The 21523-nt window shown below is 28.9% G+C and overlaps 2 protein-coding genes across 2 annotated transcripts; one reads left to right on the top strand and one right to left on the bottom strand.

The window, feature by feature from the left end:
• Positions 1-580: 580 nt before the first annotated feature.
• LOC101055523 (Hop-interacting protein THI038) lies at positions 581-1948 on the top strand. Its single transcript, NM_001279032.2, has one exon. It carries the CDS (start codon positions 633-635, stop codon positions 1752-1754), a length of 1122 nt encoding a protein of 373 aa, NP_001265961.1. The 5' UTR covers positions 581-632; the 3' UTR covers positions 1755-1948.
• A 4334-nt stretch (positions 1949-6282) lies between these two features.
• LOC101250297 (putative gamma-glutamylcyclotransferase At3g02910) lies at positions 6283-7268 on the bottom strand. The gene has a single exon (XM_004237542.4). It carries the CDS (start codon positions 6885-6887, stop codon positions 6372-6374), a length of 516 nt encoding a protein of 171 aa, XP_004237590.1. The 5' UTR covers positions 6888-7268; the 3' UTR covers positions 6283-6371.
• Between the last annotated feature and the right edge of the window lie 14255 nt (positions 7269-21523).

Genomic DNA, 21523 nt, shown 5'->3' on the forward strand with positions numbered 1-21523 from the left:
AAGTCAATTAGGACGACGCCAATTAATACTCCCTTTCTCATATTATAGTTATTACATTAACGTAGAATTAATTATCTTCTCCTAAATATTATTCCAATTTTGGAGATCTAATTTTAAGATCAATTAATATAATATCAACAAAAAAGAAAATATTAAAGTTGATTAATTTATTAATATTTTTAAATTATAAAATAGAAAATGCTTAAATATGTTATTGAATTTTGATAAAAAAAATATTATATATGTTATTTGTTAAATTTTTTCACTTATTTATGTTATTTTTTAAAAAAAATACTTGTTTATAAACGGATATACATTAAGCTTTTTCCCCTTTAAATCCTAACTGATCATGTATAAATAAATATAAAATCAAAATTACTTTCGAATCGAAAATAATGATATAGATAAATTTTTTTAATAAAAATAACAAACAAAACTTTTATTATAAAATAAATAATTCTTTTTAAAAGAAATCGATAACATATTTTGAGTTTTACTATTTATTAATTGGAAGTAGTCAAATAATATGGGAGTATTAAAACCCCACTTACATTTCCACCGTAAAACTGAAACCCCTATCATTATCTTCCATTTTATCATATTCCTACAACTCTCTCAAAATTATTCACATCATGTCATTTACCGGCGACTTACGTCATTTGCCGCCCAACACAATCGGAGATGATCCTATGGTTCCACTGCTCAACCTCTCCGCCGTTCAAACACGAATGGATTCCCTCCAGAAATTTCTCTCAGATTCGGTCAACTCCAATACTTTACTTGGTCAACACCAGATGAACATGGTTTCCGACGAAATCACCTCCGCAATCCATCAGATTATTGTCAACGGCGCCGCTCTACTCTCATCTGCCCAGTTGACAAATCCTCCTCCGCCTCCGCCTCCGCCTCCGCGGCCGTCGTCGTCGGCTGAATTGAAAATAAATCTAAAATCGAATCATAAGAGATCGTTTCCGGAATTTGATCGGAGAGATTTCGAGTCGAAAGTAGAGGTATTAGACGAAGAAGAGGAAGACGGTGGCGATTGGGAGATTATTGAGCTAGATGCGGTTGAGCTACTAGCGGAGCACATCCACTTTTGTGATTTCTGCGGAAAAGGATTCAAACGAGATGCGAATTTACGGATGCATATGAGAGCTCATGGAAATCAGTACAAAACACCAGAAGCATTAGCAAAACCTGAAAAATGCATCGATTCATCGAATTCGAATAAACGAAGGAGATTTTCGTGTCCTTTCATCGGTTGTACCCGCAACAAATCGCATAACAAATTTCGGCCATTGAAATCGGCGATTTGCGTTAAGAATCACTTCAAGAGAAGTCACTGTCCCAAAATGTACTCATGCACTCGTTGTAACAAAAAAAGTTTCTCCGTACTCGCAGATTTGAAAAGCCATTTGAAGCACTGTGGAGAGACGAAATGGAAGTGTTCTTGTGGTACGAGCTTTTCCCGGAAGGACAAATTGTTCGGTCACATGGCGTTGTTCGAAGGACATATGCCGGCGGTAGAAACGGCGCCGGCGATTGAAAATGAAAAGGATGTGGGAGTGGATATCAATGGTGGGTCGGGTAATGGGTTGATGGATATTAGAACCGGGTCGGATAATGGGTTTTTGGATAGGTTAATGCTTGATGGGTTTGAATCTATTGATAGTTATTGCTTCCAAGATTTATTCGAATCTTCTTCACCAAATGGTTTAAATACGGTTCCAAACACTACTGGATGGTTTGTTTAGGTTCTCGTTGATGGGGTTGCTTTTTGTTTAATCAGATATTTTGAATTCGAGCTTTGTTCGTTAAAATGTTCTTGCTAGGGAACGTTTTATGCTAATGTATATTTGAAATGATGTGCTAGAATGCAGATAATAGAGAAGTTTTAGCTATATGTTTTATTTGTTTGTTGTCTTATTAGAGTACATTCTTTGTATTCTTTTCTTCTATATATAATAAAAGAGAATTCGGTATTTTAATTTTTGTTTCAACTTTGTATTTTTCTTAAAATTATGGAGAAGTTATAGAAGTGATTTTATATAGAAATAGGTTTAAAATTCAAAAAATATATGAGGATCATAATGGTGAATTGTTAGTGCCTAATGTTTTGATCTCTATGATGATTGGAAACACTTATTTAAAGAAATTGAGAAAGAATGGTTGAGTTATATCTTTGTTTTCCTTTTTAGATTTGGTGAAAAAGGGAATTTGTTCATAACTCACATTTCGTGAAATACTTTTGTTTTAGAAAATATAAAAATTTGGAGAACGAAAAGAGGAAACGGGGGATTGGAATTGAGGAATGAACTTTTATCTGGGTGATCATTCGGTTTGTTTTTACTAAATTTTTTGATTTGATTTGATTTTTTTGATTTTAGTTGTTGAAAAAGTAACTAATTCAGTTCGAATTTTTTCACCTTTGATTTATTTGGTTCAACATTTTTAAAATGATTCTTTTATGCGAATAAAAAATAAAATAAAGACCATATCAAAATCAAAGATATTTAAAAAACTTCAAATCATATTAAGTGATAATATCTCACAATAGAACACGTATTATATTTCACATAACATACATTAATAAAAATACGTTTGAGTTTCTCCAGCTTTGGCCTTTGAAGATTAATATTTTAAGTTAAATGATACAAGAACATTATTTACAATCCAATTAGAAATACAAAACACCCAAACAATCATTTTTTTTGGATACATTGTGTGAAAGTTCATTCCATAATACCATAGTTATTCATAATTAATAGTGCTTTAGCGGTGATGGGCCTTCCTAACAAATTAAATTGACATATTAAAGGATTGAAACAAAATACCATAGTTATTCATAATTGTCACCCCAATGCTTATCATCCTTTTCTCCCTTTGTAATCTAAAATCTCAACGTGAATTTTGGAATCTCTAAAGTTTAAATCACCAAAAAAAATTTATTGTTATATTTAGGTGATTCAAAATTCATATAAATATAGTAAAGTAAAAAAAATAACATTATATATATATTATAATTTTTTACGTGTAAAATATAATCTTTATTTGCTAGTCCGACTCAGTTCAACTCTTGAATTAAGTTGAATTAAGTGAGGTTGAGCTTAATTTTTTCAGCCAATTTAGAAAGGGAAACTTACATAAATATACTATAATAAAAAAATATTTACCATTTATAGCAATAATATTTTTATCTCACTTGATCACTTTTAATTCATTTATAATACAAGTTTAATACATATTACAAAAAATAATTTATTATTCACATATAATACAAATTTTAATGATGAATAATACATTTATCACACATTTTAATACATTTATAATACAATGTGACAATTTTTTACCAAACAAACATGATATATTTCAAAAAACAATTATAATTCATATATATTGCATACATAATTCACTTTTAATTCATATTACAGATTTAACAAAGTATTGCTATAAATGGTAATAAACAAAAAGTATCGCTAAAATCAGTAATTATTTTTTAAAATATATTAATTTATGTAATTTTTCCATTTAGAAATGAGACTTTTTAGCTCAACTTAATTTGGCCTGCAAACCAGAAGTCAGCCCGTTGGCTGTGAATTTAAATATATTTGTGATATATATTTTAATAATATTTTATTTGTCAAAATTTTGTCAATTAATACTTTTAAAATAGCAATATAAAATCAAGTCTTACTTGTTGCATATCATTACATTTTACGGTCACTAGCCCATTAAATTTTGTTATTATCTAAAGCCCATTAGTCCATTATAATATATAACTATATATCTTTGACATATACTAATTTTTTTTTACGCCTAATTATCATTTTTCTTTATTGTCTTATTTATGAAAATAATGATCATTTAATATTTTTTTGTTTGGATAAATCTTATGAATATTGTATCTTGGTTACTATGTTTTTGTTTGTAAGTATTCACTAAAGTATGTGTAATCCTTAGATGAATTTATGTATGTATTGATGTCGTGTTCATCAGACATCATGTTCGGTACTCTTTCTAAAAGGAATGTTGTCCATTTTTTTGTTAAAGAGTTAATTCATGGTCTGCTTAGGATTGAGTTGGGCTGCTAATTTATAAGCTTTTAAATTGAAAGGATCAGTCTGTCCTAACTCAATTAACTCTCTACTTCGTTATGATTGAATTGTGTTGGATCAACCCAATATTTTGACAACTCTAGTGTCAGTAAGGGTATTTACATGATTTCATTGTGAGTCTTGGAACTTCATAACTATGTTCGATGATAATTCCTTTCTTCTTGACATCTTTGTGGAGATTTGTTCGTTTGTGGTGATTGATTATACATAAAAATGTTTTCTTATATATTCATATAGAGTTGAGATTTCTCGTTGGTCTTGCTTAGATTTTGGAAGTATTAGTGATTAAAAAATGTTCTTGTTGATCTTGATTTTTTGAGTATATTTTTCTGTCACATCTCCACATTTTAGGCGTGTCCCTTGATAATTTTTTTTTTTTACAAATTTAGTAAAAGAATATCGATTTTCTTTTTTATATGAAAGTAAGGGCAAGTGGATAATATATCTTTTAATTTTGCGATTTAAAGCTCCTTAAAAGAGTAGCACATACTCTCGTCTAATATATGGTGCATATATACCACCATAGTTTAACAAATAGTATATATTTTATCTTTTTTGTTATCAGATTGAATTTAAAAATATTCTTAAAATTGGTTTTTAAATTTAAAAAATGCAACATTGCTTAAAAATTACACCATTCAATTTTCTAGACATCCAGACCCGACCCGATTAAACGATTCATCTATTACAGAAAGAAATTATGACAAGCCACTAATATAAAATGCATGTAATTTGAACGCCATTACTTATTTGCCTCTCTCTCTATATATATATATAAGCATCTTTTATAAATGGAGGTCAACACATTTACAAACAGCCATAGTGAATTCTGCTTCCTTTTACTACGTGGCAAATGTGTTTTTTTTTAACTACACATTCGATTTTAGCTCATGGTTATAAAATTATTATTTAATGAAATTAAATTACTTATATTTTAAATTAATTAGTTAAAATATGAATTTCGGTCTATTTTTAGTTAATATAAACATGGAAAATTTGAATATGCATGTAGGAACTCACTTTTGTAAATAGAAGGAAAAAAATTCCTTAAAAACTTCAAGGGAAAACATTTTCTGTAACGATATAAAACACATCAACACATTTCTCCCCCAACCGGCAAACCCCTTGGCCCTTGCACTATCAAACCACCCCCACCTACCTACCTCCAAGTACCCCTCACTCATATACACCCACCCCATGTTGGGGATCAAATCTCGAGTCAGAGTGAGGGGTTGAGATTAAGGTCGAGAGCTGGGTACTATGTTGGATCTGGTCCCATTGGTTGACACATGATCTCGAGTCAAGATGGGGCTTGAACCTCCACGAGGTCAGGATCATTGTCAGGGTTACGGTCAAGATCAAGATTGGGTTCCAAGTTTGGTATAACATTTGGTCTTAAAGTCAGGCTCTAGTCTAAGATCACAATTATGAACAGGTTGAGTCTCGAGTTAGGATTTTGATTGGGGATTTTGTTATGTGGTCAGGGTTGGGGTCTAGTATTGGTATGGGTTCGGGGTTCTAGATACTAATCGAGATTGAGGTCAGGGTTGAGGTCCGGGGTAGGAGTTTGATTCTAGGGTTGGGTTATGGTTCTAGCTCAGGGTTGAGTTTGAGTGGGAGTTGGTGTTGGTACCTAATATTGGGTTGGGGTCTTAATTGGGGTCAGGGCGCAATCCTAGTGTTGGGATTAGGGTTTGGTCATGAGTGAGGAGTCGAGGTCGGGTTGGGGTTTACTTTCAAATTTGGACGAGAGTTTGGCCTTAGGTTAGGGTCAAAGTCGGGAATTTGATTTTGGGTCAATGTTGGGATCTAGGTGGATTATGTAGTGGAGGTAGGGTGAGGTGTGGTTGAAATAGAGTTTTTGAAAATATTTTTTTTCTTGACATAGTGAAATCATTTCCCTTAAATTTTAGGTTATATAAGTCCATTTGAAAGTCATAAATTTTAAGTGCTTGATATGTTTTTGTCAAACTAACAGAAAATTATGAAATTGTAAGCTATAGACATTACAAAGTTATAATCTGTTTCTCGCAATAATTACAACTACAATATCAACAACATATACAAAGTAATTCGATAAGTGATAACTTTATTGTATTTCGTAAAAATAAAGAACGTGATGCAATACTTGAAGCAAATAAAATTAGATAATACTAAAATCGAATAGTAAGAGGATAAAAAATTATTTAAAACAATTGCAATAGAAATCATAGCAAGAGTCACACAATAATATAATATTGCAAGAAAATAAAAATCTCATTCACCATTGGAGATGAAATTTCTAATATGTTGAAGAAAATCATGATTGGAAGGCCTTTCTTCTTTCCTTTGATATTTCTTCCCTAATTCCATACTGAACTCCTCAATCCCTACTTCTCCACACCTCTTCCACATCCCTTCCCCAAAGCTCCTATGCGCAAAATACGCCTCCGCCGCCACCGGCTCACCGCCGTCACCAACGACGGTCACCGGCAGCCTCTCGTAGTGACCTATCTCGATCCCTTCCAAATCATCCAGCGGCCCTAACCCACTGTTGTTCACCTTGTATAGCTCGCCCCGAACCCGATGACCAGATCCGGTGAGGTTGATCAAGTACGGGATCCCGTAGGGCCCGCAACAGAGTGGGAAGGTCTCCACCGTCGTGTACTCGCCGGCGAAGACGACGTCGCCGCCGCTGATTAGATTTTCCATCAGAGAGTGGTTGGGGAATCCGCGCTTTAGGGTTCCGTATGTGAAAATGAAGTGCGAATCAGATTTGGAGGAGATCGCCATTGCTGCTGTAACTATTTTTTTTTCAAAAATGAATAGAGAGGGATGACTTCACAGAGATAAATTTACAAGGCAAAGCTGCTTTCACGTGGGGCGATTTGGGTCCATGATCTGCAACGATAATACTTTTTTGTATACTCTTATTTTAAATTTAAATTAAATATATATGTAAATGTGTCAAAAATATAAATAAATAGGCCTTTGTCCAGAGCATTAAAAAAATAATTTTTTTTTATATATAATAGCAAATTGTTAATTTAATTATGATCATAATTTGATTTAATTGTACCTCATCGTAAATTATTGCTTTCTTATTGCATTCCTTGCTTTTATATAAACACAAGTGTATAAAATGTATTTGTGTTTGTATAAAGCAATTTTTTTTTTGTATATACACATTTTCGTTCTCCTCTCTCCCCTCTCCCAGATCTCGCTCGCTCACTCTCCTCTGTCACGTTTATAGAAAATGCAAATGTATAAAATTTATTTTTGTTTATATAAAGCGAGGGAAAACTTTATATATATATATATATATATATATATATATATATATATATATATATATATATATATTCATTCCCCTCTCCAAAATTTCACTCACTCTCTCACCTCTCTCACTTTATACAAACACAAATGTATACATTTGTTTGTGTTTGTATAAAGCGAGAGAAAATTGTATATACAAATACAAATGCATATATTTTCGTCCTATACACTTGTGATTATACAAATAGAATCTTCCTCTACCAGTTTTCTTGCCTTTCTCTCTGTTTCTCTTTATATAAACATAGATTATATAATTGATCTTTTGTATATGTATGTATACCAAAGCAGATTATACAACTGCTTTCTTTTGTATATGTATAGCAAAATTATATATACAACTATTTTCCTTTGTATATGTATAGCAATATATATATATATATATTTATGTTTTATATGTAGCGCAATTATACAAGCTATTACTATTTAAATATGATTTTTATTTTTGCTATATGTGAAAGTTTCTAAAAAAAAAATGGGCTTGGACATAGTCCCAAACAAACTCCAGTAGAAAACATTTTTTTTTACCATTTATAAATATTTCTAGCTAAGCTAAGCTGGAGAGTCATCTAGTTTAGGTTTTCTTTGAGCTAACTTAGGCTTCATAGAACCCCTAGCAATGGTTTCTTGAAGAATCGATGAAGTAATGATTCTTCAAGTCATGTTATAATAACTATCATGTGTTTACATATCAACTCAAGTCAGATTGTATACTATGAATATATGTTTTAGTTTGATATATACATGTTAGTATTATTGAGATATTGTGTTTTACCTGTTTTCATGGCACACACATGAAATTTGATGACTTGCTCCGCGAGGTATAATAGTTGGGTTTACAAGATAGTAATACATAAACATCATCATTAATTTGACTTCAGTTGACAACTATGACCTTCAATTTTGAGTGTCCACAAGTAAGACAAATAAACTTGTATTAAATTGAACAAATAGACACATTCATCATATATGACATCCTACATGACAATTTTAATTTATGTCCTACCTAATGTCCTATGTGTATTATGTCATATAGGATACGTGTATCTACTTGTTCGATGTTATACAAGTTTAAGTGTCTACTTATGCAGACTCAAAGTTTAAAGGGCATAGTTATATGCTAAAGCCAAGTTAAGAATCATGTTTATGTATTATGTCTTAGTAATATGTGTAAAGCAGGAAATGTACGTTCCTGCTTTGCAATACATATCTTACTAAGTACATATTATTATCGCGGAGTAGTACTAGTGATCTAGTTCTAGGAGATATTCTAAATTAAACCAAGGTGAGCCAATTATTGTTATGGTGGTGCCAAGGAAATGTCTCTAATTGTGGTTTGCATGAGTCCTTGGTTTGTGTACAAATCTTTGTATTCCAAGTATATTAGATGTCCCTTGGCATTTGTAAAAGGGTATAATGTATTGTTGTTTATTTCATTGTTTTTCAATGGTTTCTCTTATGACACCTTGCACTATCATTTGAATATGATATGAAAATGATAACCCTTATGAATGGTTCACGTAAGGGCAGTGTAGTTTGTTAAGTGCAAGGGGCGGACTTATATGATATCAAGAGGGTTCGAATGAATCTTGTTTTGTTTGGTGCAAGGGCGGATCTATAAGAGGGTTCGTATGGATCCTGTTAGTTTAATTCATTTTATAAAATTTATGTTGCTCTTGCTTACTCTATTAACTATAGTTGAAAGAGCTTTTCGTTAATGAATTGCGAAATTTGATACATGATGACGTTATGAGTAAGCTCTTTTGTATTTTTTTTTTTTGGAAATTAAGCAAATATCCTACAAAAGCAAAATAATTACAAATATATACTCATTTATATTCATATACCCCATTAAATAATTACATTACAAAATCCAACTAATTTTACTTAAATAATATTAAATTAATATTATATATTATATTTGTATTAATACTGATAATTTTACCACTACGATTTCTTTCTCAGAAATTACTAGTTAATGATATTATAATTTACAATGCTTGTCTCTTGACTGCTACGACTATAATTCAACCTTTGTAGTCTTTAATTATTCTGCACTTTCCTGAACCAATTATATTGTTCTTCTCAACTTTAAATTGTATATTTTTTGTAATACTCCCTTCGTTAAAAAAAATAATCTCCTTTCTTTTCGAGTATGTTTCAAAAAAAATAACTTTTTTCTTTTTTTTTGATAATAATTTTTCATGTGGTATGTTTTATGGCCATAAGATTAAAGGGCAATTTTATATGTTTAATCTAACTTTAATTTAGGATCACAAGATTTAAAAGTCTTCTTTATACTCTTAAACTCCGTGTCCAGTCAAACTAGATCATTTTTTATAAAACGGAAAAAGTACAATTTCAAATGAAAGTATTCCAAATAGATTTTAAAAAATGAAAACTCATCGTATACGATTATAATAATTATATATCTTAATTGATCAAACTTTATTCCATTGACTTCTATAGTAATATTATAATTGAAATTATAATACAAAAATTAAATTTTTTTTCTTCTCGAATTGTCTTGAATTATTTCCTACCATACTATATGAGAAAATTATTGATCAAATTGTATATTTCATAAAAAAAATAATTTTTTAAAGAAAACAATCAAAAACCATTAGCGCCTAATTTTTTTAAAAGATGACTTCTCTGCACTCATGTATTACTTTTTTGGGTGCATCATTAATTGATCTAGTATAAATGAGAAGACTTCAATTTAAATTTTTATTAGATTTGTCTCATAGATATGTGAAAAGACTAATGAGTTTAATAAAATTACAAATAATTAAAGATTGAACAAATAAAATAAAGTCAAATTTCTACATCCACATGTTGAAGGTCCCCCACAAGTGTAACAATATGGATCCGGAAATGCGTATTTGACCAAGTGCTTTATAATAAAAATTATGAGTTTTTTTATTATTTAGATGTATCATGCCTACAAATGAAAATGATTCTCTATAAGTAAAATGACAAATACATAAATGGATCTTTAAATTTGTTGACTTTTTTCATTCAGATACTTTAACTATGCTATTTTCCTATTGAATAATTAAACCATTCATAATTTATTCCTTTTAAATACTGTTAACTTATGTGGAACCAGAGTTTGTTAGGAATAATTGTGTTTTACTTTAAGTCATTTGAATACATTAGAAAACAAATGAGACTAACGCAGTTTGTTTTTATTTGTTCAATCAAAATCATTACAATACGAATACAATTAAAGATATTTACAATAGAAAAGCCGATCAAAACCAGTCAAAAGTATTTAAAAGAAACAAATTATTTATGATACAGTGTTCAAATAGAAAAATGACGTTGTTGAGGTACCTGAAGGGAACCTAAAATATATAGAACTTCTTTTAAATTATTACTAGTCTTAAAAATATTTTTTCACTTAACTAAATAAATTTAAATAGACTCTTCATCTTGCAACATGATAAAGTACACCTCTAACTTCTCGTGATTTTAAAGAGTTATTTTCAACACTTCTCTCAATTTTTTATTCAGAATCACAAGTTTTTTTGCTATGTCATGTGACAGATCGAACATATATATAACTTTAGTTTTTCTTAATGGGGTAAAATATTTATGTTCTCGTTTAAATTAATTTATTTTAGGTGTTTTAAAGCCAAAACAACTTTTAAGCAGTTTTGAAGTGTTTGAGTAAAATGAAAAAGTGTTTATAAGCACTTATTTTAAAATAAAAATAACAAAAATAAATCAAAAGTCATAAGTTAGAAATTATAACTTATGACTTTTGACTTACAAGTCATAAGCGAAAAGTCAATCGAAACAGACCTTAACTTAAGCTAAGCAAATAAACAGGTATATTTAAAGTTATCAAAATGTAAGAACAAAACTAATAATTTATGTTAAATTCAAAAATGTTTTCAATATTACTCTCTTGATTTATCTATATACATTCTCTTATTCTATAAGTGAGAGTGAAGCGCAAAGCCAACATGTTAGCTTGATGTTGGGAAATTTGTTTTGAGGGCATTTTTGTCTATTAAGTTTATGCATTACTTGCTTGTTCTCCAAGCTTTAGTATTTTGCTTATAACTCACAAATATCAATAAAACTAATTAGAATTTGGATAGATTTAAAAGATAGTTTTTGATTTAAAAATAAAAAATTAAATTAAAATGATTTTAAATCAAAAAGTAAAAATAGAAGAAAATCTATTTTTGGTTTCTGACTTATTTTAAGTCATTTTTACTTTGTTAAATATTTCGTAACTTATTTTAAATCATTTTAATTTATTTTAAGTTATTTTTTATATTTATCAAATACTTTTAAAAATTTAAAAATAAATTTGACCAACTTATAAGTCAATCCGAATAGCTTGTTAAGCCTCTCAAATGCCAAATATGTTTCTTTCTTTTAAATATGGGCAGAGAAGGTTAATTATGTAAATGCATTAAAATGATGTCATGCTATTGGTCCAAAAATGAGTCGACTTACTATTGGTAACCACAAAAATATTTTGATCTTTTTGGCCAATTTAACCCTTTTGCTCTTACAAAATCAACTTCATGATATTATGATTATTGTAGTGCCAACTTTCCTCTCATTTTGAGATCGGTGATATTACTGCAATTATTTTTCTTTTTTTTTTTTGATAATTTTAATGACGGATAATAAATCTTTTGAAATACTAATCTTAACAATATAATGAGCATTTTTACTTATATTTTTTTTTTTTAAATTTTAATTTGACTTGATATAGAATTTGAGAAGATAATTTTTTTAATTTCTTTTTACAGTCATAAAAAAATGAAGAAGGTAGAAAATGTCTTTTAAATCATTTTATTTTAAGGTAGAAAAATAAAATTAAAGAGTTATTATTTTTTTTTAAAAAAATAAAACGGAGAGAATAATAATTTTCATAATTTTTGTGTATCAAAATATTTTGTTTTCTCAAAATAGTTCAATCTTCTTTTTCAAAATATATCTCACAAAGTAGATCTTTTAGGTATTATCTATTCATTTATAATTTAAAAAAAATAAAAAATTCATTGATCGAATCTTTCAAACGTAGTATAATGACTAAAACATCTTCATTCCCCTTCCCTTTCTATACAATAAAATATATTTTCTTCGTGAGATTATTTATGATTGTCTATAATCTGTTATATTATTGTTTAATTTTGTTCTTAATATAGCATTTGCATTTGCAATGTCGAAAACTGAAAAAGTTTCAACATCATGTTTCTGTACAATAATATTAGCCAGAAATAAAAGTACTTTTCTTTTTACTACTTTATTTGTCGCTATGTTTTTGGAATTGTTATTTACTAGCATCTGTATTTTCATATAATCAACTTTGTGTTACCTTATCAAGAGCATATGTTCACTGGCGATGAGACGTCAAGAACACAAATCAAGGGAAGAAATATATATATTTTAAAATTATATAATTAACAATTTTTTAGATTTTTGAGAATCATATTAAAGTTTAATCAGTTCGCTAAGTTTTATATATGTTATATAAAAATGAGATAAAATTAAAATAAAATATTCTCTCTGTTTTTAAAAAAATGATCACCTTTTCTTTTTAGTTTGTTTTAAAAATGAAATATTTCTCTTTTTGATAATATTTTAATTTCAGCTCCACGTGATATTTTCAATCCAAATAGACAAAGAGGACTTTAAGGTAGCCTCGTAGGAGACATTGGATGTAAATATCCTTCAAAAGCGGAGAAGTCAAAAATAACTTTCGATTCAAATTAAATAAATGCTGAATTTTATTCGCTTCAATTCATGATCCAAGGAATGAATAATACGACACTTCGTGTCGTTTCCATCAAATCTTCAGTTCCTAGCTAAGTTCTATCCGAAAGGATTGAATGTAGTAATTCATCTCTAGCACATGCTTGCAAAAGACCGGCTACATAAGTTTGAGGACAACTTAGTACATTTGATATAATTTTAATTTACAACTACAAGATTCAAAAGTCTTCTTTATTTTCTAAAATTCTATGTCAAGTCATATAAGATCATTCTTTTTAAAACGGAAGAGTAATAGGTATTGGGCCTGGGCTAGCAAGGGCATTTGTGTCTAGTAAGAGTAGGGGTGTTTGTATTCGATTTGGATGAGTTATTGATTAAAATCAAAACCAAACCAATCTAGTGTTAGGTTTTAAAAGGTGTGAATGGAAAATGAAGTGTTGCGACTTTATGAAGAATTACGATTTTTATGAAAAGTTATGACTTTTATGAAAAGTTGCGACTTTTATGAAAAGTTGCGACTTTCATGAAAAATTGTGACTTTTATGAAAGGTGACGACATTTCTGAAAGATTGTGACTTTTCCAAAGGTTTGTGACCTTTCCGGTAAGGCACAATAAGAATATTTTTGCACTACCCTTTGTTTTCTATAAATTGAGGGATTTCCTCTCATTTTAAACATAAAATTTTGGACTTCTTCTACTACTACTAAATCTAGTATTCTAAGTGTACTTTACTGTCGTTGAGTGGCTCGCTGACACAGCGTTTTGGGTATCAATACATTGGTGATTGAGATAATTCTATCCTAGGAGGACATATTTCAAATCAAAACTTGGATACTAGAGGTGAATAATTTCCTGAAGAAATACTGTGCATTCAGTGGGCTTGATCTTCTTTCGATTTTTCTAGATTCGTGTATGTGTTACAAATTTTAAATTTGTGAATTAATTTCTGTTCTTCTGTACTTCACTTGTTCATTAAACTTTGGTAACTTCGTGTTTCTGCAAAGTTTTTTGGAATTAGTAAGATTTTTTAAACACATATTGACAACTATTCTTCTATTAGAAAAATTATATATTTTTTCTAATCTGTTTCTCATTCTAGTTTCTCTACAATCTTAAGGAAATTATTATAATGTTAGTATTTTGTGTATTCTACTGATTCTGAGAATCTGATCATGGAAGTAGAAGATAAATACATTGCTTCTCCATAAGTCGTTACTTTGTTTAGCAAAGTCGAAGTGAGAATGTAACAGAAAAAAATTGTGATATTCCGGTTAAATATTACAACAGATAACCTTTTTTTTATTTATCTAAGGAGGAAAATGTTTCTAAGAGTTGACAATTTTAATTTTTTTTATCATGTTTATCTTTGGAAAAAGATCTACAAACTATATATTGTGTCATAAATTTTGCTTGGCAAATACTGTTACCTTTAAATTCTTTAGCTTGCAAAATGAGAAATGCACAATTTTGTTTGATAAAATAGTATGTCAAAATGTTAAAGTTGGAAGGTTATTAGAAAAGAAAAATATTTCTATGTGATGAAGAATATGTTTAATTCCATTTGAAAAAAATCTTTTGTAGTTTTGTAATTCTTGTGAATTTGATTATGTCTGATTGTTGGAGATTAAAATTTTTTGTACTTTCTATTCTGAATAAATTAGATTATGCAATTGATTTGAAGAATAAGAAAACTTCACCTACTAAGTTTGTGTTGTACTTTTGATTTTCTATAAATTCACTGTTATATAGAAACATTCTAAATACTAAGTGATATTTCTATTTGTGATAGAGGAAAAAGACCAGTGACTTAGAGTTGGTGAGTTTGTAAAATGAACTATAACACTCTGTAAAGATTGTCAAAGAGAATTGAAACTCAATAATTTTTTCGCTGAATAATATTTTCAAAAGAGGTTTTATATTGTCAATGACATTTTGATAGTTTGGAAAAATACGTGGAAAAACTATTCAAATACTTGATATTTTTGAGATCACATTTAAAATGTGGGGGTTCATTGCTTATGATAAAAATAAATTTAGTCTTGGTGTCTAATTTAATTTTGGAGCAACAAATATAAAATTCAATGATACTTTTGTATTATGTTAGACCCACAAAATTCTTGGAGTATATTTGGTATTGTGGTTATTGAGTTTTTCTATTACTAGTATGGTGTTACTAGTGTGAAACTGTCAAATTATGTGTATACTTAGCTTGTTCAAAATGATTGAGTTCTTTTATGAAAAAGTGTCACTTAAAATGTTAGGATTTTTCATGTAAAGATATGTTATTATATATACTTATATGTATACACATGAATATTGGTGAATAGTCATTTATTATGTATTGTAAAAGAAGCATTTGGACTATATCACTTTTATTGGACCCGATGAAACTTTGTTCATGAGTAAGGTGTTGACTCTAAACAATGTTTGTATCACACAAAATTGTAATAAGTATGAACAAAATATTTGAGAAAACTCAATATTTTTATTTGTTTTTAATTGCTTGAGTCAAAATTTGTGACATGAGCACTTGCGGAATGTCAATTAAAAAAAATCTTGTTAAGGAAAGCTGATCAACTTAGAAGTTTTGTCTAACTTTGAGTGCAATAAATAAAAATGTCAAGTTTATGTGGAATCTAAGTATGCTGAGAATTCATATAAATCTGTTGAAAGAAATTCTAATCCCTTAGAATCGATTTACACTAACATTTGTGATATGAATTCAATACTATCTCATGGTGGAAAAAAGTATTTTGTTATTTTTATGGACAATTGCATTAGAAACGACTATGTCTATATGTCGAATGGTAAGGATGAATCAATAGATTCGTCTAGACAATATAATATTGAAGTTGAAAATAAGTTGAAATAAAGATAAGAAGTGATAGGGATGGAGCGTATAAACCTCATTTTGCAAAAATGTGTTTGAAAAGTGAAATTATACATCAAACTGTTGCCCTATTCACCTCAATCTAATAAAAACTGAATGTTAAAGTAATGATGGATGCATTATTTATAAGTTTGGGGTTTACCACAAAAATTTTGTGGAGGAACTATCCTAACTGCAAATGGGAACAACAAAAAGTTGTCTTTTCATAAAAAAAAGCAATTTTGTTTGTTCATGATACAATCTATTACATTGAGAAATTGAAATGAAGGAAATCCCAACTTGAAATATATTAAAGTGTAAGGGGGTCTATCCAAAGTCCAAGCTCCTATTCCTAAAATGAAAACAAGGCCTAAGATTGTGGATTGTAAACTTAGACTTGAATAGTCTAGTGGAAGGTCTAAATTACCTTGGGAAGAACAAGAGGAGAATGTTTTTAATAAAGAGATTCAGAGGCGTGGTAAATGTCAAAGGATATCTAGTTTCTTCGAATATGATTTTGAAACATTTCTTGTATCTTCTGTAGACTCATCCTTTTGGACCGATGATGTTAATAGTAAGATTGGTTCAATCTTGAGCATCCTATTTGAAATTGGTTGATCTTCCTCCTGGGAATAATAAACCTTTGGATTCAAAGTGAATCCTCAAAAGAAAAATGAAAATTAATGAAACTGTTTACAAATATAAAGTAAGACTTTTTGTCAAAGGTTAGACAAAAACAAGGTCTTGATCTTTTCAGTATATACTCACCAGTAACTAGAATTACATTCATTTGGATGTAAATTGTGTTAGCTGTGGTATATGACCTCCAAATTCATCAAATGAATGTGAAAAAACTCTATGAAATTTACATAGAATAGTTTGAGGGTTTTGTGATTCCTGATAAATAAAAGAAAGTGTGCGAACTTGTTAAGTCACATTATGGACTAAAACAAACACCCAAACAATGACATAAGAAATTTGAGTAAATCATGTTGGCAAATGAATTTACGAATGGTAAAAGTGATAAATGTGTTTACATTAAAATCACAAGGTCATTGTTTGTTTGTATACAGGTGATATGTTGATCATCAATAGAGACGCTAATGACATAAATACTACTAAACGTATGCTAGAAAGCATGTTTGAAATGAAAAATCTTGGAGTTGCTGATACTATCTTAGCTAAGAATCATTAGAACTCCATAATGTTTTGCATTTTCATGGTCTCATTACATTGAAAAGGTACTTGACTAGTTCAAATGTTTGGATGTCCATATTGTTGAGTCTCCAATTAATGTGACCTTTGCATTTCAAAAGAGTGAAAGCGAGCGTGACTCACAATTGAATTGTGCTAGAGTATTGGAAAGTATGATGTCTATCATAAAATGTGCGCAATCAGATATAGTATTTGCTATTAATAAATTGAGTCGGTTCATAAGTGATCCCAATCAAACTCATTAGATGACAATAAATTGAGTTTTGGAGTATTTTGAAAAATGCTTAAAACTATTCCTTGAATTATAACAATATCCAATAGTATTAAGAGGATATAATGATGCAAATTTGATCATCGGACAAATGAACTAAAATTCACAAGTGGATATATATTCACTGTTGATAGAGGAGCAGTCTCTTGGAAATATTTAAAAAGAGACATATATCACTAGCTCTACAATAATTTTTGAGCTCGGTGCTCAAGATAAGGTTGGTGAATAAGTTAAAGACTCCAAAATTTCTTGATAGATATTCTTTTTTGGCCAAATGAGTGACATCAGTATGCATACACTTTGATAGTCAAGATGCAATAGGTAAAGCAAGAAACATGATGTACAACGGAAAGTCTCGTCATATAGGACATAGACATGATACCGTTAGAAAACTACTTTATAGTGAAATTATCAAAATTGACTATGTAAAGTCAAATTAAAGGATAATGCGTCGGATCCACTTACAAAAAAGCCTAACTAGAGAGAAAGTTTAAAGATCATCTAAGGGAATGAGTTTACGACTTAGGACAAGTGATGATGGCGGTAATTCTATCTAGTAGACTGAGATCCGAAGAGCTAGATTCAAGGAGGAAAACTAAGTTGTGAATGACGGTTCGACATTGTCAACCAACTCAATTAATTTTTATGATGAAGACAATGCTCAGGAACAAGGATACAACATTAAAACTTGTTAATGAGTTAATAAAACTTAATGATTTCAATGATTTGCTAAGTTTGAAAGAGTTGATCAAATAGTGTATCTATGTAATAACACTGTTAGAAATCACATATGTGAGTGTGACATGTAAGCCGCTTCAAAGAGTACTCTCTATACACTCATGAAATCAAGAGGTGTTCATGGCTGAAAGGAACACAACCGCAAGAACCATAAACGGTAAAAGGTTAATTGTGTGACATATGATTGTCTAGGTATACACCAAAGTTCAACGGTTCAAAGATATCACATCTATCGATTGACCGAGTATATCTGACATATGTTCATACGGAAAATCTTAGGAAAACCCTACTTATCCAGATGCAATTAATTCTTGCTTGTAAAGTACAAATATTGGTCTATTTCTTTGTCTTGGAGTCATTCCCCATTCATGGAGGGATTGCTGGATTTTAAAAGGTGTGAATGAAAAATGAAGAGTTGCGACTTTTATGGATAGTTGTGATTTTTATGAAAGATTGTAACTTTTATGAAAGTTGCCATTTTTATGAAAAGTTGTTATTTTTATGGACGTTGTGACTTTTATGAAAAGTTATGATTTTTATGAAAAGTTATGACTTTTATGAAAGGTGATCTTTCTAAAAGATTGTGATTTTTCCAAAGATTTGTGACCTTTATGGTAAGGTACAATAAGAATCTTTTCGCATTACCCTTTGTTTTTTATAAATTGAGGGATTTCCTCTCATTTTAAACATAGAATTTTTGGACTTCTTTTTCTACAACTAAATCTAGTATTTTTAATTGTACTTTACTGTTGTTGAGTGACTCTCTGACACCAGCATATTGGGTATCAATACAATAATAGTGATTGAGATCATTCTATCCTGGGATGACATATTCCAAATCAAACCTTGGATACTAGAAGACAATGATTTCCTTCTAGGGACAACTGTGCTTCAGTGTGGTTGATCTTTTTTTTTGTTTTTTCAGATTCTAGTATGTGTTACAAATTTTAAATTTGTGAATTAATTTCTATTCTTCTGTACTTCACTTGTTCATTAAACTTTGATAACTTCGTGTTTCTGCAAAGTTTGTTCGAATCAATAAGATTCCTTAAACATAGATTGACAAAATTCTTCTTTAAAAAAAATCGTATATTTTTTCTAATCTGTTTCTGATTCTAGTTTCTCTACTAGTTTTAATTTTCTAATTGTGAAAATGTTCTTAAACTTTGTTGTGTCTTAACAAGTTCTTCAATGTTTATTCTAAGTATCATAGGAATACAAGATAAACAAAATCTAGTCAGTTTTTAACATTTCTAAAACCAAACCAAACGAAAAAAATAATTGTCGATTTGGTTAAGTTTTTCTTGTTTATTCGATTTGAAAGTAATAATTTTTTTGAGGACATGCATATTTCGATAGACACAAACACCAATACATGGACAATCCACATAAAGCTAATGTCACTTCAATCAACCAATTAAGCAATATTAGAGTTATCATTATACGAACAAAGTGATTCAATTAAGATAAAGTGTATCTATTTTATGTGAAGTATGGTAGGTAAAAACTAAAATAGATTTTGATGGAGTTGAACTTAGGATTGTTAGGCTAAAGTGTTGGATTTGAGAAAGTGGTAAAGTTAAAGACTTAGGTTATTTAAAATAGAACAACTTTCACATATAACAAACACATAAATCATCTTTGTTTGTTATAGCTCTAGTTTGCATAATTGCACTACATAGAAAATATAAGTGTGTATATTTCGCTATACATATACAAAAGTAATCAATTGTATATAATGCTTTCTATTTCGATATACAGATACAAAAGGTCAATTGAATAATATGTGTTGTATAAAGCGAGGAAGAAAGAAAGACAAAAGAAATCTAGGCAGAGAAATATTTGTATTGTATAATAATAAGTGTATAGGACGAAGATATATATATTTGCATGTGTATATACAATTTTCTCTCGCTTTATACAAATAGTATGTATTTTTATTTGTATAAGTGAGAAAGGCAATGGAGAGACTGCCGAGCAAGATTTTGGAGAGGGATGAGAGGGAAACGAAAATATTTGATATATATAATTTTCTCTCGCTTTATACAAACACAAACACATTTTGTACATTTGTTTTGTATTAAAGCGATAGAGGCGAGGGAGAGAACTAGAACGGTGAGCGACATTCGCTTCTGTACGATTAAATCAAACTATGTTTATAATATTTAATTTAAATTAATAGTTTGTTATTATATATAATTTTCACAAAAAATTTACAGACTATTTATAGTTTAGTCATGAATAATATATAAATAATTTTAAATTTTATACATCTAATTATTGATTTGATTTGATTATTTTTATAATTATCTTTTTTTGTAAAATAAAATTAAATCAAATAATATCAATTTTAAAAATTTAAAAGTTAAATCCAAATAAATCAAATTAAATTTCATTTTTCTTAATTAATTTAATTAAAATTAGAATGTGATTAAGTTTTTTAACCATAACCATAAACTATGTAAGTAAGAATACAAGTCTAGAAGCCTTATCCATCAAAATTGATTAGTCAAAATGACAACGTTGTCAAATATATATATAAATTTAAGACTGACCACCGCCCACGACTTTTTATTCAATTTAACACAAAAATTAATTGTTTATCCAAAGTTCACTGAATATGACCTAAACGAACCTTTTTCGAACTTTCTTTCAAATCAGTCAAGGGAATCCAGCAAAAAACTAATTTGAATATGTTAATATTAATTTAATTTTAAAAAAATTGATCGAATTTTAATAATCGATAGTTAAAATAATTTCTCTTTATAAAATAATTTGAATATGTTAAAAGTATATTAATATTTATTTTTCATAATTTTACTCTTAAAAACACTTTTTAAGAAATGACTAAATAAACACGATCTATTTATTAAAAATGCTTTTCAAATAATTAGCCAAACACAAATTATTATTTTTTAAAATAATGTTTTCAAAAAATTATAAATAAATTATTTTTTTTACAACAGTATCAAACAAACTCTATTATTTAACATAAAAGAGAATATTTCCCCTCATACCAATCACAGTTAGATGTCGAAATCATTTTTTAATTAATTAGTTAAACATAAATTATTTTTTAAAAAAATATTTTTTTCAAAAAATAATTTTAAAAATAATTTTTTTTTTACAACAGTATCAAACAAAAACAAACTCTATTATTTAATATAAAAGAAAATATTTCTCCTCGTACCAATCACGGTCAGATGTATGTCTTTGGTACAAAGGCAAATGACTTTGAAAATGTTTTTTACGAAAAA

The sequence above is a fragment of the Solanum lycopersicum genome, chromosome 4 (assembly GCF_036512215.1).
Source record: "Solanum lycopersicum chromosome 4, SLM_r2.1".
NCBI lineage: Eukaryota > Viridiplantae > Streptophyta > Magnoliopsida > Solanales > Solanaceae > Solanum > Solanum lycopersicum.